General features: G+C 53.0%; 1 protein-coding gene across 2 annotated transcripts in view; it reads right to left on the bottom strand.

The window, feature by feature from the left end:
* Window positions 1-18,818, bottom strand: part of BMP1 (bone morphogenetic protein 1) — a 47,595-nt gene that overhangs the window by 9,924 nt on the left and 18,853 nt on the right. The window contains exons 9-16 of one of the 2 annotated variants that reach the window (XM_061426923.1): window positions 10,680-10,782; window positions 8,837-8,953; window positions 8,444-8,589; window positions 8,138-8,333; window positions 6,351-6,476; window positions 5,355-5,515; window positions 4,547-4,727; window positions 485-610 (exon numbers count right to left, since the gene is read on the bottom strand). In XM_061426923.1, the coding sequence (XP_061282907.1) occupies window positions 485-610; window positions 4,547-4,727; window positions 5,355-5,515; window positions 6,351-6,476; window positions 8,138-8,333; window positions 8,444-8,589; window positions 8,837-8,953; window positions 10,680-10,782 (1,156 nt within the window). Of the gene's footprint in view, window positions 1-484; window positions 611-929; window positions 1,291-4,546; window positions 4,728-5,354; window positions 5,516-6,350; window positions 6,477-8,137; window positions 8,334-8,443; window positions 8,590-8,836; window positions 8,954-10,679; window positions 10,783-18,818 lie in introns of those variants that run through there. The other variant, XM_061426924.1, reaches the window with a different exon arrangement.

The following is an 18,818-nucleotide window of genomic DNA, read 5'->3' as shown; positions in this document are numbered from 1 at the left end:
GAGCCGGGCACTTCTCGGAGCACGTCACAGTGTCGCTGCCCAAGCAGGCAGCACCTACGAGCAAATCCAGGCGTGGAGGGAGGGAGTCAGCAGCTCAGGGCCCACAGCTGGCTAAGAGGTGGGGCTGGGCCAGGCAGCCTGGCTCCAGAGCCCAGCTCTTCAGCACGGTCCCAGCTCACCTCCCCCCGGACGGAGGGAGGCTGGAACGAAGAGACACACCTGAACATGGATTTGAACGAGCGCTAGTTACCAGATCAGCTTGACGACAGGGCCTGGGGGGAGCCGCAAGCCCCTCCCCTCCGTAAGTGTGTGTGGCTTGGATGTTGCTGGTGGAGGGAGGAGCGTGGAAGGCGAAACGAGGTGACCTCAGAGGTCACTCAGCTTCCTGAGTCCAAACAGAGGCCGAGGGAGATGGCGTCTCTGAGCCCTTTCTGCAGTCCTGGTTCTCAGGCTGCCAGCTGGCCGGGGCACTGGGGCCACTTACCTTCCTTGCAGTCGTGCTTGTTGTCGTGGAGGACGAAGCCGCTGCGACACTGGCACTCGTAGCTGCCGAAGGTGTTGACGCAGTCCTGCTGGCAGCCGCCGTTGTCCTTGGAGCACTCGTCCTTGTCTGCAGGGGAGCAAGCAAGGGAGGACGGGTCTGTGCACGGGCCAAGGGCAGTGGCACCCCAAGGGAAGTGGGGGGCCTGGCCGGGCGTCCTCCCCACCCTGGGGGAGGCAGGGCAGGGAGCAGAGGTCAAGGCGATGGTGGGGGTCCGGGGCACTGCCTCATGCAGAGCCAGCTGAGGGGGCCCAGCTGTGCGGAGAGAAAGTTGAAATGGACGGAGGGAGGGTTGGGGTCTGGAGCTGACCAGCATGGGCACCCTCTACCATTACCTGCTTACTGGACAGACGGACAAGTGGAAAAACAGACACATGGACAAGCAGACTGCAAGAGAAAGGAGCAGGACGCAGGGGTCCCTCTTTTACTTCACAACAGGAAATGTCACAGACACCATCAAAATGGGAGGGGGCGGGGGGCAAGGAGGGGCCCCTGTCCATGTGAGGGGGGTGGGGGCGAGGAGAGCACCAGTTCTGTCCGGCCAGAGGGAGGTGGGCCGGCAAGGCCGAGCGGAGGTGGGGGTGGGCGGCCGCAAAGCCCCCAGCCCGTTCCGTCCAAGGTGAGGTTCCTGAGTAACAAAGAGTCCGGGAGGCCAGGCCGGCCTCACTGGGGGGTCCGGTTTCTTTTCTGCACTCGGAATTTGAGCTGGTGGGGGCGTCCCCGGGGGGGCTGCAGAGCTGGCCTCTTTTCTGAAACGAGAGAGAGAAGGAGAAAAGGGACCAGGGGGGTGGAGGGCGGGGGCCAGGGAGGGAGAGCAGTGAAAACCAGGCCTGGCTCCGAGGCGGGGGTCCACGGGCAGGGCAGGGGGCGGGGGGCAGCGGGACACACATGCAGGACGGCCATGTCCGGCGCAGCCAGGCCACGGAGGGGCAGCGGGGTAGGGGCAGGCACAGCAACAGGGGACGGGTGGGAGGAAGCCTGCGGCAGGGACAAGGCCTGGGTGTGAGGAAGAGGCCGCACGCTGGGGAAGGAGACTGAAGTCTGGCAGAGGGGAGCGGTCCATGGGAAGGGGCCTGATCCAGAGCTTGGCTCTGTCCTCCTGGTGCTGTAGCTACAGAGTGTGTTACAGACAGACGCACACTCACATCAACACAGCAACAGACACAGGATCCCTCACCCTGCACTGTCCTCCCGATCCGGCAGCACAGACACCCACCCACAGGGACACACACACACATACATGTGCACAGGATACATACCAGCCCCTCTCACACAGACACCACACGCACACACATCGGCCATCAGCCACCTGTGCACATGTGCACACACAAACAGACGCTGGTTGCTCACTCCTCACATGTGAGGAAGCACACACAGGTGCAAACACAGGGGTCACAGCTGCCCTCAGGGCCCTGCACGTGGGTACAAACGGAGACACACTCGAATGCAGAGACCCCGGGCTGATCAGCGACCTGCAGAGGGCGCACACATTAGCTGCTCCGGCTCGGGTGGGTCTGAACATGCACACTCCCATGAACACAGAAACTAATACACAGAGAGACACGTGGTCACAGGCATGCAGTACGTCACACACACATGTTCTCCAGTCTCTCCGCAGTCATTCTGGGCACTGGGTGCCTGGCACGGAGGCAGACATTCATGGAAGGGGGTTGTGAGATGAACACAAGGATTCCAGAGATGAACCCCAAGCTAGAAAGATGCCTGCTGGCACTCACATGGCCAGGCGAGGTCTGTGACAACAGGAGCCCTGTCCTTGGTCTCCCTTGGGAGAAGGGCCTGAGGGCTGGAGCATGGACTTGCAGGTGGCCTTGCTTATCCAATCCCCTCTCAGGCCAAGAAGGATCCAGAAAAACCCAAGGTCAAGAGGTGGAGTCGCCAAGTCCTTCCCCAGGTCTCCTAAGTTAGAGAACCATGGGGACCTTGAGCGAGGGCCCTGTGGAAGCTGCCTTTGCACAAGCCCTGTGAAAACGTGGGGGTGGTGAGTACCCTACAGCCCATCCTGGGAGTTCACTGAGGAACACACTGGTGACCCTATGCTGGGAGCTTCAGGGGTTGCAGCTACATGGAATGAGCAAAGATTTTCCTGAAATTGACCCTCAAACCTTCCTCGTATTTCCCCTAAATACCAAGTATGATGCCTGGCACATTGCAGGGGTCATAGAGATACTTGCCCAGTGAAAAACTGAGTGGGGGAGTGTGGCTGAGTGCAGCAGTGAGAGCCGCGAGCCGCGAGCCCCGAGGAGGGCCTGCTGCAGTGCCTGGGGCGGGGCTCTGGCACGGTGGTGGTGGGGATGGCCTCTCCTGGGAGCCAAGAATGCAGGTTGCAAGAAGGGCAGGAGCGGGGGTGGACACAGGCCGGGACAAGGAGATGGCACTCACCCTCCAGTGCCAAATGCCCCGGAAGGTGGCTGGGGTCACACTGAAGGTCTTCAGGCTCTCTCTTCTTCTTGCCTTATGGTCTCCTTGCTGGGTGTCCCAAAGTCCAAACAGCCCCTCTCCTGGGGGGCCAGAGTCAGGTGCCCCAGGGCGCCCTGAGGGCTGAACCTTGATGCCCAGTGGCGAGGGTCCTCTGCAGGTTTCTTGTGCAAAAGGGCACTGCATGTGTGCGTGCAAGTGTGTGTGTGTGCGTGCATCTATGCAGGGCTGAGAGTGGGGTGCACACAGTGGTGTGCCAGGGCAGGGCAGCAATCATGGGTGGAGAGCCCTGGGCTCTAGGTCTGACAGATGCAGTACTGGTCACCCCCCACCACCCCCCAAGACTAGAGCAACAGAAGGGCAGGAAGAGACAAGAGTAAGCAGGTAATGGTTTCTCTAGCACCGAGCCCACCCCTGAGTATAGATGTTACATCCCCTCGGCCCTCTGGTGAGCACCTTGAGGAGTTCTGGGGATGTCCCCAGGGAAGAGAGGGATTTGCATTGCGGGGTGGTCTCAGCCAGCAGTGGGGCCAGGGCTGGGGACACTGTATGCAGAGCAGGGTGGCTGGCAGTGCCAAGCGGGGAACCAGTGCACAGGGGCAGTGCATGGCATCCAGTGGGGTAGGCGGGGGTGCAGGGCAGCCACAGGGGCTCAAGGATGCAGGACTCCGGGCAGAGGAGGGGAGAAGGAAGGCGGCAGGGACCCGGCCGGGGGCTTCTGGCCTTTCTGCCACCCATGCCCGGCCCACTAGGTGTGCTAAGGACCCCTGGGCCACTCCAGCCAGTCCACGCCCCCCAGCCCCCCACACTCTCTCCCACCCTAAACGCTGTCGGTGCCCCAGGTCCTACTGCCTCCAGAAAACTACCAGCCTCCTCCCAGCCTAGCCCTGGGTGAAGGACTGGGGGTTACTAAAGCAGGGGAGAGGTGTCTGGGGACCCCTGGAGGTCTGCTTGGAGAGGCTGGGCCGGTGCTCTGACTACCATTGAGTCTGCCCAGAGATGAGGCCATCAAAAGGACTGACCCCTAGCCTTACATGCAGCAGCTCTCAATAGACAAGTGCTGATTGGATCTGAATCTCCCCACCGTGGGCCTTGGGGTAGTGGGGAGGCTTTGGGGTTGACTGGAGGGGCTCCTCATCTCTTGTGAAGCCCCCAGTATGACCCCACTTGGCACATGCAGGGTCTGATTAAAGATCCAACCACTGCCAGATAATCTGCCCCACAGTCCAACACAAACACCCTCCTCCTCTGCCTGGGGCAGTGTCCACCTCACTGTGCTCCCTGTTCCCAGGGCTTGCCCTCTGTTAGGGTTCCTAAGCCCTAGAGCGCCCTCTCCCTTCCTTTCTGCAGGTCTACGTACTGTCTGGCCTCAGGGTGGCTCCCATACTGCTCTGAGGGCTCAGGAATAGAGGAGTTCAGGCAGGAAGGGGCTGGCCTGGTGGTGGAGGGCTAGTGGGGGGAGCAGGGGACAGACCGTGCCGCCCGGCACCGGAGGGGCTGGGGAGTGCAGGGGGTGCAGCAGCAGTAAGAAGGGGAGGCGGGGCCTGAAGCGGGGCAGTCCAGGGTTACCTGAGAAGAAGTGGGCCTTGAAGCCCTTTTTGGAGACCGTATTGTCGGACTTGAACTCCACACGCATGTTGTTGTACTGGGAGGTGATGACCTCAGGCTTCTCGGAGCCACAGAACTTGCCGTGCAGCTTGGAGTCGGCCGTGAGTCCACTGCGCACCTCCACAAAGTCGTACTTGCACACCTGTGGGGCAGCACAGCTCCAGGCCACCTCCTCCAGGAAGCCCCTCCTGACCACCCCCACCTAGGGAGGCTCCTTGTTCTGTGGGTCCTTTCACCGTTGCTATGTATGTGCTCAGTCATGTCTGACTCTTTGCCCCACAGACTGTAGCCAGCCAGGCTCCTCTGTCCATGGGATTTCCCAGGCAAGAATACTGGAGGGGGTTGCCATACCCTCCTCCAGAGGATCTTCCCAACTCAAGGATCAAACCCACATCTCTTGTGTCTCCGGTATGGGTAGGCGGGTTCTTTACCACTAGTGCCACCTGGGAAGCCCACATCTCTTTTGTCACATCTAGTAATTAAAAAATGGTGCCACTCCCACCTCGTCAGTTCCTCCTGTGCTCCCCACACAAGCCCCCTAGCCCCATCTCTCTCCAAAGGCATCCAGACTCCATGTCCTTCATTCCCATATGCCACATGCTCTATGGCCTTTAGGGCCCTCCTCCCTGAGCCCCACTGCTTCCCTGAGGGGCTCTCCATCTCTACATTCCTGGAGTGTTTCTTTCAGAGGGTAGGAAGCAGGCACTGAGCCGAGCTCCCACACCTCGGACCTCTCTGAGCCTCCTCAACCCCTGGGGTGGGCACTTACGTCATTGCCCTCGGTCTCAAAGAAGTCGAACTGCAGGGAAATGCGGTACTGGGTGGGTGCCACCAGCTGCCAGATGCAGTTTTTGTTAGGGGGGTACTCCTTGGGCCAGCCTGGGCTGGTGATGGAGCCATTGAGCTTGGTGAGGAATCCACCACAGGCAGCTGGGGGCACAAGGAAGGCAGTGTCACCCCCCAGGAGTCTCGGCTCTAGAGAAAGGGCATGAACATGGGCTGGGGTGCATGAAGGAGGAGAGAAAGATTTGTGGATTCCCCCAGCCCAAAGTGGGGGCTTGTGTCTGGTCTCTCTAGGGTAGAGGGGGAGGAGGCAGGGTGAGGGGGTGTCTTCAGAGTAGAGGGAGTTGAGGAGTTGTGTGGTCATTTCTATTTTCTCTGTGAGAGAACAGGCCAGGCACTTGCTTGGGCTGGGGGTAGGCTCTAGAAAGGCAGTGCAGGCGGGCAGAAAGTGCTGGCAGGGAGGCAGAGGGGACTGGCAGTGGGCGGGGAAGACAGGGAGGACTGGAAGGATAGCAGGGAGGGCTGCGGGGTGGGGACCAGGAGGCAGGGAGAAGGAGCTGCTCAGAGGTGAGCAGAGAGAAGCCAGCAGCAAGATCAGGCTGAGCTGGAGTCAGTTAGCCAGATAGGGTTTCACTAGCCTCCTGGGAACATTTATAATGAGTGGCCGAAACTCAGTGCCCATCCGAGAGTTGCCAGATGGTGGATCACCACCTTCTGGTGGGTGATGAAATCAATCAAGATCAGCATTTAAAAGAAGAACAAGAACGAAAACAAAACAAAACCGAAGTACATCACACCTGGTCACAGTGTGTTCTGGGGGACTGAAATATACAACATATTCCTCATCAACCAGTGGTGACCAAAGTGCCAGAGAATCCTAGTTTTTCCAGAAAAAGGTCTGTCCGAAGGGCATAAGAGACCCGGGCTGGAGGGTTTGGAAGGGGATAGGGCACAGGGTCCTGGGTGGTCTGGGGGCACTCACCCTCACAGCGGCGCTTGTCGGGGGCCAGCTCGTACCCAGGGTCACAGCTGCACTTGTAGCTACCCAGGGTGTTGAGACACCGCTGCTCACAGCCCCCGCGGTTGGGCCGAGAGCACTCATCCACCTCTGCGGTCAGAAAGCAAGGGTGTCAGTGACTCCCAGTCTGGGACCTGGGGCCCTCTTCCTCCTGCTCTCTGCTTGAGAGCCAAGCCCAGGATCCCTCAGGCTGCTGAGGCCACTCTTAGCCATTCCAAGGGGAAGAAGTCAGTTGTGACCTTCCTTTGTCCAGTCAGCTCCGAAGACAAGGGCTTCCCTGCCCCACCCAGCCTTCCACGGCTGCTCAGAACCCCACTTGGTCCCAAGGGCATCCAGCTGAAGACAGCCCCAAAGGCAGAGCCCTGAAGGAAGGGACAGATGGAGCCCATGGAGCCTTCCTTCTGACCACACTAGCTGGGCTGGTGGCCACCTTCATTCACTGGTGTCTCTCCTGCGCCGTCCCTGGCTGAGTACTATTCTTGCATCTCTCCTTCAATCCCTACATGAAGCTTGTGATGGAGGGACTGTTGCTGTCCCCAGCTTAAGACAAGGAAAGGAAGTTTGGGCAGAATGCCCTCAATGCCCAGAATCACACTGATAAAAAGTCCACACTGTCTTGCCTCCTCCCTGAGCTGCTATGGCACTTCCTGCCTCCGCCTCTCACCAATATCCCTTCTGCACAAACGTGTGGACTTTAAAGCAACTCTTCAATTAAGTCAACTCTCAGTCAAGCACCTACCACGCATTGGCTACTTTTACCTAGGCGTGGCATTTACTCAACCAGGTATTATATGTAGTTATTCACTGGGACCTTTCCTGCCCGGTTAGGACATAACTTCAAGGACAGGGCGCCAGGGTCTACACATCTCTAGGAGTGTGTTGAGTGAATGAATGAGGTGGGGATGAAGCCACAGCAGCACAATTCACAATAGCTAAGGTGTCCACTGATGGATCAGGCTAAGGAAATCTGATCTGGACACACACTGGAATACTATTCAGCCTTAAAAAAGAGGGAAATTCTGCCATACAGGACAACACAGGTGAACCTTTGGGACATGGTGTTAAAATAAGCCAGTCACAGAAAGTTAAAACGTACATGATTCCATTCACATGAGGTATCAAAAACAGTCACATTCATACAATTAAAGAGTGGAATGGTGGGTGCCAGGGGCTGAGGGGTGGGGAGTCACAACTCAGAAGGCATAAATTTTCAGTCAAGGGACTTCCCTGGTGGTCCAGTGGCTCAGATGGTAAAGAATCCGCCTGCAGTGCAAGAGATTTGGGTTCAATCCCTGGGTTGGGAAGATCCCCTGGGGAAGGGCATGGCAACCCACTCCAGTGTGCTTGCCTGGAGAATTCCACGGACAGAGGAGCCTGGTGGACTACAGTCCATGGGGTCACAGAGTCAGACATGACTGAGTGATAACACTTATCCAGTGGTTAAGACTCCAAGTTTCTGCTGGAGGGGGCATGGGTTGGGTTCAGTCCCTGGATGGGGAACTTAAGATCTGCCATGCCATGCAGTGCAGCCAAAAAATAAATTTAAAATCGTTTTTTAAAAAAGTTTCAGTCAAGCTGATAGAGCTGGACAGCACCATACCTGTGCTGAATTGTACACTCAGTTGTGTTCTGAGTGTAGCTCTCATACTAAGTGTTTTTACCACAAGCAAATAAAATTAAGAAAAAGAAGGACCAGAGAGGATGGGTTGGCCACATGGGCGGGCCTGGTGGGGCAGCGGGGAAGGAGGCACCTTTGAAAAAGTTGACGGCAAACCCAGCCTTGTTAATGGACCCGTCGGAGACGAACTTGAGCCAGAGGCGGCTGGACGTGCTCTTGATGTCGTCGGGCTTCTCGTAGCCACAGTAGCGCCCGATGAGGGTGCTGCTCTCGCTGTGCCCGTCCCGCACCTCCAGGTAGTCGTAGGCGCAGCTGTCGTGGCGTTCGATCTGGAGGAGGCAGTGGGGGGCTCATCGGCAAGAGGAGCCCTGGCGGCCCAGACCCAAGCCCTGGAAGCCCTCAGGAGATGGGCCCCGTCCTGGGGGGGTCCCTGACCCACCTCAAAGGACTGGAAGGTGAGGCCCACGTGGAAGCCCTCGGACACCTGGATCCGCCAGACGCAGACCTTGCTGGGCCGGTAGTCATCTGGGTAATTGGGCGATTGGATGTGGCCATTGTCCTTTTTCACATCTCCCCCGCAGATGGCTTTGGGGACAAGGGACAAGGTGGGGAAGAAGGGAGTGTTGGTCAGAATGCTCTGAGCTCCTCTTTCCTTCTTCCAGTCCCACCCATATCCCCCAGCCTCTCAGGGTCCCAGGCCTCGGCCAATCCCATTGAGATCTCTGCTTCCTCCCTCAAGGGGCCTTGGCCTCACCCGTGGGTGCCAGGAGGGAGGGGCTCTAGGGTGTCCAGGGACCCCACCTCCAACTCCCCTCTCCCCTTGCCTCAGTACCTTCATAGACCGCGAAGAAGCCCTTCCCGACCCAGTTGCTGCTGCTGCGGAATTCAACCCAGAGGCGGCTGTCGGTGGAGACGATGGGCTCGGGGAGTTTGCCCCCACAGAAGCGGCCTGCACAGATGGGGCGGACAGAAGGCAGTGAGGCTCCAGTGAGGCCTCCTCCCTTCTCTCCCCAGGGCTGCAACTCCAGGGAGCCCGCCCCATCTCCACGGGCGGGTGCTAGACCCTGGTCTGCCCTAGACGCACATTCTCAAGACCGCACACACTCCAGTTGGCCTGTATCTGATCCAAGGTCCAGTATGGCCTTGAAGAGCCAGAGGCCACTCTAGAAGATTTCATGCACTTGAGGGAAAGGATAGGAAGGAATCTGTGTCTAGGAGGAAAGAGATTCCTCACCATAACCAATGGTGCTGTTGTTTAGTCACTAAGTCATGTCCGACTCTTTGCGATCCCATGGACTATAGTATATCCCTGCCAGGCTCCTCTGTCCATGGGATTCTCTAGGCAAGAATACTAGAGTGGGGTGCCATTCCCTTCTCCAGGGGATCTTCCCAACCCAGGGATCGAACCCACATCTCCAGCACTATAGGCGGATTCTTTACTGCTGAGTTACCAGGGAAGCCCATAACCAAGGATACCTGTGTTTTATTTATTGACACTTTTTAAAAAGAGCATTATCATCGTTACCTATCTTTTCTTACTTGCTATCCATGCTAACAAGCAATAACCAAAGGGAAACACAGCTTTCTTTGGCTATGACAAAATGTCATTTGCTCAAATGCCGGGGGTGCCATAGGAGCCCAAATAAACCCCTGAATCCAGGAACTGGGCAGAAAATGTTTTATTTGACGTGAAACCTGACAAGAATCCACGTAAGTGGGTGAGGTTGGCCATCTGTGAAATCCTTTGTAGCCGAGAATCAACTTGGGATGATTTGTGTGTTCCTAGTAAGATGGGTGTTTTCCCAACTTTTGGCAGGGGACGGAGGGTGCTGCCCTAGGAATGCAAGTTGTGAAAAAGAAACTGCAATCTTGGAAACATTCACACTTTCGTAGCAGGAAGTATCATAAAGACAGCTGCTTTGGGTGACTAATAAGAAATAGGCCAACATCAGAAACAAACTAGGGGGAGGGGGGAAGAGATGGTTAGTGAGGACTTGTCAGCCTGCTTCAGGCACAAGCTATGGGGCAGAGGTTCTTAAGCTAATGAGCAGTCCTGAGCCACTTAGGAACAGGTCCAGATCGGAGAAGGAAAATTCAGGTACCCTCTCAGGCTCTATGTCCATTACAGGATCTTCTGTCCTGTGGTTCTGACCCAGCCATCCCCCCACTTACCCACTCCCCCACCCCCACCACCCCACCCCAAGACAAAGTATCCTGTACAAACAAGTTTGGGCTATTGTGCCAGGAATGCAGGCCTCTGTGATGCACCAGGCTACATCGTGGGCACCCTCAGGCCACATCTCACAAACAAGAAACAGAGCCTCTAACATTGCCCAGATGAGCAAGAGAGCCTGGAGCTGAGAAGATGGGCCCGTCCATCTCCCTCTGTTACCTGGTGTGACTCCCCACCATGTACACTGATAAGCCACCATCTGCGAGAAGCCCAGAAGCCCATACCAAGGTCTCCACAAGGTCCAGACTAGGGAAGGGACTTGCCCAAAGTCACACACTTCACGATGGAGCTGGCAGCACTGACTACACCAGCACTCCTGGCTTCCATGCCATGGTGCTGCCCTTGGCCAGGTATTGGTGTCAGGGAGGATGCAGGCTGTGATGTGAATAATTACACCAAGGATTTGACTGTGGAGTGGGCAAGGCAAGGCTGGGGCCCGTACCTCGAAGGGGCGCCTTCCTCCAGAAGCCATCTCGGACCTCCACGTAGTCATACCAGCACAGGCGGCTACGGTACAGGTCCATGGACGTGAAGTTCAGAATGATCTGGGAAAATGGGGGAGGAAGAAGGTTACACTGCTGCCCATGCTTTGCTGACCTCACCCATCAGTCCCATGACCGCTGCCTGCCTTGTAAGGCCATCTGCCATGGGTTATAAATAGTTAAAAGAACTTCCCTGATGGTCCAGTGATTAAAGAATCTGCCTGCCAATGCAGGGGACATGGGTTCAATCCCTGGTCTGGGAAGATCCCACACCCCACAGAGCAACAAAAACTCGTGCACCACAATTACTGAGTCTGCATGCTGCAACCACTGAAGCCTTCACACCCTAAAGCCTGTGCTCTGCAACAAGAGAAGCCACTGCAGTGAGAAGCCTGGGCATCGCAACAGAGTAGCCCCTGCTTGCCATGACGAGAGAGAAAGCCAGTGCTCAGCAACAAAGACCCCAGCGAAGCCAAAAATAAATTTTAAAAAAATAGTTAAGAGTTCCAAAAAGGAGCTCCTGGCACAGAAATGTCCCTCCTCCCCAGCCATCTGCCAGTTCTAGTCAGCATTCTTCCCAGACATCCCGGGCCAGGCCTCACTTAAAATGCACGACCTCACTGAATATATGTTTGAAACCCAGGGTCTCATTTTACTGATCTCCTTAGTTAAGGAGCCGTTGCTTAGGGTTACACAAACCTAGCTCTTCTCGTGGTCAACTTAAATAATATAAATTACAACATCTTTAGAGGGAAGAGGTCTCCTTGGTGATAGGAAGGGCCCAAGACAGTATTTGGGTACTGGGGGGGTCTGAATGGGAATGCAGGGTCCAGAGAGGAAGAGCAGAGGTCACCTATCATCACATATTTATTAAATGCTGGTCCTGAGCAGGGGTCATGCTGACCACTGAGGAGAACATCAGGTCTGTATGCCTCCCGTGAATGGGTTTAAGATACTCAACGATACAGTGTAGTTGAGTATACACACACACACACACACACACACACATATCTCTATCAAGGAAATTAGGACTTAGAAGAATAAGACATGCATGAAAAGATCACCTAATGAGGGCCTTCCCTGGGGTCCAGTGGTTAAAAATCCTCCCTGCAATGAAAGGGGACGCAGGTTCTATCCCTGGCAGGGGAACTAAGATCCCACATGCCTCAGAGGGACTGAGCCCGTGTGCCGCAACAATTGAGCCTGCAAGCCACAACTAGAGAGTCTGTGTGCTACAGTGAAAGATCCTACCTGCGGGAACTGAGACCTGAGGCAGCCAAATAAATCATTAAAAAAAAGCATTATGTTAAAAAGATCACTGAGTGAAAAACTCAGGCCCCAGTCATTTGAGCCTCGGTTTGAATCTCATCTCTGCATTTCCTGCTGTGAGTCCTTGGGTAAATCACTTGACCTCTCTGAACCTCAGTTACCTAGTACGTAAAATGAGGAAAGACATCTCACCCTGACACAGCCCTTCATGGGTATAGGCACTGCCCTAAGCACCTTCTGCACATAAACTCATTTCTGCCTTTGAACTCATCAAATGTTCACCTAATACTGGAGGGACCTCTAACACCTTGGTAAGTACCGAGTCTCCCCAGTAGGTGGGCTCATGAACAGGTAGAGAAGCACACTTTCTTGCTTAGTAGCTTCTGGAGCGAGCCCTGAAGCTTGCTGTACTTTCTGAGTCCAACAAGCAGGGACTCCAGAGAATGCCCCCCTGCCCATCTGCAAGGCGTGTGCAGTGAGCATGTGAAGCTCCAAGGGGCCCACCTGTTAGGTGTGAACTAGATTCCCTGCTGGAGGAGAAAGGGACAAGGGAGTCCGTCTCCCCTCTGGCTCCCTGCAATGTTAGAGGCAGACAGAGTGGAGGCTGGAATGAAAAAGATCCCATACCTTCCAGGATGGCTGAGATGATAAAGAATCTGCCTGCAATGCAGGAGACCCAGTTTCGATCCCTGGGTCAGGAAGGTCAGGAAGATCCCCTAGAGAAGGGAATGCAACCCACTGCAGTATTCTTGCCTGGGAAATTCCATGGACAGAGGAGCCTGGCGGCTACAGTCCACGGGGTTGCAAAGAGTCAGACATGACTGAGCGGCTAACACAGAGTAGAGGCTGGAATGAAAAAGATCCCACAGCAGGCGCCGGCAGCTGCTGTCTGCAGCCAAGGTCAATGCTACCACTGGTCAAGAGCTCCTGGCTTATGGTCACTTTAGCACCAACCCCGTCAGAACTCCTCATGATTTCACCATTGACTTGCATGATCCTTGCCATTTCCTGACCTCTGCATTCCCTGCCCTCCTCTCCCACCCTCTCTCTGCCCCTTTCCAGCCAACACATCATGCCCTAAATCTTGTTAACGTCCACAATCTCAAACCCAAGGACCCCATTCTCTGTCCATGTGGTCCAATCTTTCCTCACTCACTCCCTCTGTGCATACAGCCCAATCCTTCCAATTCACTACAACCTTCAATCTACTGAGTCCATCATATTTTCACTGCTTTTCACCCCCACATGTCATCCTGACCTAGCTTAGAATCCATGGTCCACCTTTTATCTTTTCTTTTGATTCATACATAAGTTTAAATATGTTTGTGTTGGGGAGGCTTTCATTAATTTTGCTGCTTTGATGTAATCAAGTGGGATTACAAGAGGTAATCAAGTGAGATCATGTTTTGAAAAGTACACTATATTACTCTTTTTTTTGGTTGGTTTTTTTTTTTTTTTGGACACACTGCACAGGCTTCCCAGGTGGTGCTAGTGGTAAAGAACCTTCCTGCCAATGCAGAGGATATAAGAGACATGGGTTAAATCCCTGGGAAGATCCCCTGGAGGAGACTATGGCAATCCACTCCAATATTCTTGCCTGGAAAATTCCACGGACAGAGGAGCCTGGTGGGCTACAGTCCATGGGGTCACGAAGAGTTGGACACGACTGAATTCACACATACAGCTTGCAGGATCTCAGTTCTCTGACCAGAAATTGAACCTGGGCCATGGCAGTGAGAGCCTGGAACCCTAACCAGGCTACCAGGGAACCCTTCAAAAGCACACTATATTACTCTTGATGATGATAATTAATCATCATCGGGAGTATCATTATGATAAAAAGACAAGTCCTGACATTTTGAAAAACTGAAGTTGAAAATCTGTTCCAGCTCTTGTTCTAGAGCCAGCGTCTTATTACCCAATATTTTATCTTTTCAGAAAATGATCAAATGTGACCACAGAGGAAGTTTCATTCATTATGGAATCCTCAGTGCATGGCACATAGTTGTTGCTTAGTAAATATTTCTTGACCAGAATTTTGCCTTCTAGAATTTGTTCTACAGAGAAACTTGCCTAAGTGTATAAAGATATAAATTTCAAGGTGTTTATTTTGGTAGTAATAAAAGGCTGGAAAAACTTAGATCAGCATCCATCAAGTAACCTGCAGGATGGGCTTCCCTGGTGGCTCAGTCATAAAGAATCCTCCTGCCAATGCAGGAAACATGGGTTCAATCCCTGGTCTGGGAGGATCCCACAAGCTGAGGAACCCACAACTACTCTGCCTGTGCTCTAGAGCCGGGGAACCACAACTATGGAGTCCACATGCCACAAGACTGAAGCCTGCACACCTCGAGCCCATGCCCTGCAACGAGAGAAATCACTGCAATGAGAAGCCTATGCATGGCAGCTAGAGAGCAGCCCCCACTCGCTGTAGTTAGAGAAAAGTCCGTGCGCAGCGATGAAGACCCAGCACAGTCAAAAATAAATAAAAATAAAATTATATTTAAAAAGAGACCTGCAGGGGGTGATTAAATAATTAAATTGAGATGATGGGATGCCAAGCAGCCTCAAAAGTGATTGAGGTAGATAATATATGTGCGGACATAGACCGATGACCACGATTTATTGTTAAGTGAAAGGCAAGTTACAGAAGACCACACACACACTAAAAGGAGGACATCCCAAGTGTTACCAATGCTTAGTCATCTCTGAGGAGTGGCATTCAGAGGATAATCAAGGGGAGAAAGTTCATTTTTTACCTTAGGCATTTCTATATTGCTCAAAATTTTAATAACATGCATATGTTATCTTTATACCTAGCACACAACAAAAATATCTTTTAAAGAGTTGCTGGATGGGGCTTCCCTGGTGGTCCAGTGGTTAAGAATCCGCCTGCCAACGCAGGGACATGGGTTCGATCCCTGGTCTGGGAAGAGTCCACATGCAACACAGCAACTAAGCCTGAGAGCCACGTCTACTGAAGCCCGTGCTCCGCAGCAAGAGAAGCCACCACAATGAAAAGCCTACACTCTGCAACTAGAGAAAGCCCTTGTGCAGCAACGAAGACCCACCACGGCAACAAAGAAAATAAATAAATCTTTTAAAAAAATAAAAAAAGAGTAGCTGGATGGAAGAAGGAATGCAGAGGGCCAAGTGAGGGCTTCTTGGCTCCTAAACTTACTCTCTTAACCACTACTCCACGTGGCTTCTCTGAGCCTGCCAATCAAGTCCGCTCAGCAGCTGCACGGAGAATAGCAGCCACTTTCCCTTCTTCCCCAGAAACAACCGTGACTCTGTCCAGGATGGATGCATTCAGGCCCCCCAAAAAGAAACCACGTCCGGCTGGCAGACCCCTACAGGGCCCACCCAAGACCTTCCACGGGCAAGAGGAAGCAGAGGTCACCACAAGTAGGAGGAAGAGACCTGGGCTGGCAGTCAGGCGCATCTCACAGGGAGGTGCAGCTGTGGCTATATTGAGACCGGAGGTGTCTAATTAAGACTTGTAACGACTTCTGTCGTGTGGAAACAGCAGTGCTCTGGTGGCAGGGGCACTGCCCTTTGCCAAGGAAAACCTGGCCAGCTCTGCCACTTCCTAGCTGGTGATTCTGGCTCGGAGCCTGACTTTGGGCCTCACTGTCTTTGTCTGAAAAATGGAGGCGATCATAAGGATTCCACTGGGGAGTCGTGGGGAAAATGTGATAGGGGTGCAGAGTCCCCAGGTGAACCCTGCGTGTGGGAAGTATTCCTCATTCGTGTTGGGTGGTCTCAAGGAGGAACTGGGAGAACACATCAATCCTCGGAGACCAGTCGGCTGGCCTCAGGCAGATCTTGGGCTCATCACTGAACTCCTCTGTTTCCTTATTTGTGAGATGTAATGGTAATAGTGAGCTTCCCTGGTGGCTCAGCAGTAAAGAATCCACCTGCCAATGCAGAAGACGTGGGTTCGATCCATGGGTCAGGAAGATTCCCCTGGAGGAAGAAATAGCAACCCACCCCAGTATACTTGCCTAGGAAATCCCATGGATGGAGGAGCCTGGTGGGCTACAGTCCATGGGGTCACAAAGGAATTGGACAGGACTTAGTGACTAAACAACAATGACAACAACAAATGGTAATAGTACCTGCCTCATAGAGTTTAGGGGAATTGAATTATTACATGTAAAATTTAAGACCTTGTCTGACATCAGGGTCAAACATACGTGTCACACATCCATATGGCAGTGTATGCCACTCAATATATGTGGATTTCGCTCCTAGAGTTGAGTTTAGATAGTCTGATATTTGGGTCACAATATGGTCCACACCAGAATCCAGGAAAATAGAGGGAGGCAATTGAGGCACCCAGGGACGTTGACTAGGGCTTATTCATTAATAGATCAGGACTATAGAATGATACTTGCTTCCCAGGTGGCGCAGTGGTAAAGAATCCACCTGCCAAAGCAGGAGGGATGGGTTTGATCCCTGGGTCAGGAAGATCTCCTGGAGTAGGAAATGGCAACTCACTCCAGTATTCTTGCTTGGAAAATTTCAGGGACAACGGAGCTTGGCAGGCTAGTCCATGGGGTCACAAAAGTCAGATATGACTGAGCACATACACACACACACACAGAATGATACTAGCAGCTAACACTGAATTCCTGCTATGTTTAGGCAGTGCCCTATAAGCACTTTATGTACACTAACTTGTTTAACCTTTGTATCAACCCCATGAGGGAGGTACTATCACCAGGCCCATTTTACAGATGGGGAAACAAAGGCTCAGAGAGCGTAAGCAACTTCCCCAACATCATACATCCAGTAATGAGCACAGCTGAGGGACTTTCCTGATGGTCCAGTGGCTAAGACACTGTGTTCCCAAAGCAGAGTGCCTGGGTTCGATTTCTGGTTGGGGAACTAGATCCCACAACGCCGAAACTAAGACCAGGCACAGCCAAATAAATAAAAATTAACATATATATTAATTTTAGAATTGCAGTGCTAAAGAAGCTGCTTGAGAGTCCCTTGGACAGAAAGATCAAACCAGTCATCCTAAAAGAAATCAACCTTGAACATTCATCGGAAGGACTGATGAAGCAGAAGCTCCAATACTTTGGCCCCCTGATGTGAAGAGTCAACTCACTGGAAAAGACCCTGATGCTGGGAAAGACCGAGGGCAGGAAGAGAAGGGGCGACAGAGGATGAGATGGCAGGATGGCATCACTGGCTCAATGGACATCAGTTTGAGAAAACTCCAGGAGATAGTGAAGGACAGGGAAGCCTGGCATGCTGTGGTTCATGGGGTCACAAAGAGCTGGGCATGACTTAGCGACTGAACAACAACGGATATATATATTAAAAAAAGAACACAGCTGAGAGTCAAACCTAGGCTTCAACTCTGGCTCTTAAACTTATGCCGTTAACCTCTAGTCCCTGTGGCCTCCCCAGGCCTACCAATCAATTCTGCCCAACAGCTATACAAAGAAAGAGCATCAACTTTCCCTCCATCCTCAGAGCCCCACGCCCTTCAGTGCCCAAGAAGAGAGACTTAGGAGTGGACTCAGCCCAGGCCTTGCAGAGCAGGGAGGAGATGGGTCATCTCTGCCCAGTTGGGGAATGGGAAGTAGGGGTCAGGGAAGGCCTTACAGAGGAGGCAGAATTTGGGCTGGACCTTGAGGAAGAGTCAGGATGTCGGAAAGTAGGGATGGGAAGGAGGGTGGATACACCAAATCCAAAAAACATTGTATACTCTTATCTTCTTGGCTGCTCTACAACAATTGACTGTGGTGTCCTGAAACCACTCTCCTGCTCATAAAGGAGTTCCCTTTGTTGCCTGGGAAACACTGTAAATACTCTTCAGGGCAGCAGCTAATCACTTGTAGCGTCAAGGCTTAGGGATTCTCAGAGAAGTCCTCCAAAGTGACTCTTTCATCTGACATCACCGAGACTTGCGTGATTGTACAAGATAAGATTCACATATCACGTGCATTGCTGGCAATAAGCTGAGAACTGGGAGGCAAGTGAAAAACAACCTCTCAGGAGCCAAACAGATGTCAAAGTCCATTCGCTAATGCCATTAGATTTATTTAAGGTTTACTGTTGAAAGAGTAGACTTTGGAGTTAGATAGTCCTAGAATTGAGTGCTGGTTCCACCACTGCTACCGGAGCAAACTTGGCCAGGTCTACTGCCCTTTGAGCCTCGAGACCCTCCTCTCTCCAGCAGGGATAGCAGTACCTACATCATGACACTGCTGTGAGGAATAAAGAGATCATGCATATAGAATGCCAATACTTTGCACATAATTGGCCACAGGGAGTGGCTGTGACAATTTTATGATGCCATCTTCTTCTATTCTCCCCAGCTTTTAAATGTTTCTGTCCCCTACAGTTCCATCTTTCATTCGGTTATAATTCTATGGCTTCAACCAGGACCATGGGTATGTTTTGTGTGTGTGTGTTAGTAACTCAGTTGTGTCTGACTTTTTGTGACCCCATGGAGTGTAGCCTGCCAGGCTCCTCTGTTCATGGAATTCTCCAATCGTGCCTTGGTTAATCTGAATTTTTTTTTTAATCTCTAGCCTACTCCCAGGAGCTCTGGGCACACTGCTGAAAAAGGATGGTGAGTCTTGTGGGAGATATGGAGGGAGCAGGCTGAAGGCATACCAGGTTTTTCTAAGGTAAGGCCATATGTCCGCTAGAGCAGGGGTCCCCACCCTAATTGCCAGTCCATGGCCTGTTAGCAACTGGGCTATATTGTAGGAGGTGAACAGCAGGCAAGTGAGTGAAGTTTCATCTGTATTTATAGCTACTCCACATTGCTCACATTACTCCTTGAGCTTTATCTCCTGTCAGTT

Source organism: Bos javanicus, chromosome 8 (assembly GCF_032452875.1).
Source record: "Bos javanicus breed banteng chromosome 8, ARS-OSU_banteng_1.0, whole genome shotgun sequence".
Classification (NCBI taxonomy): Eukaryota; Metazoa; Chordata; class Mammalia; order Artiodactyla; family Bovidae; genus Bos; species Bos javanicus.
This window is presented reverse-complemented; position numbering and strand designations above follow the sequence as displayed.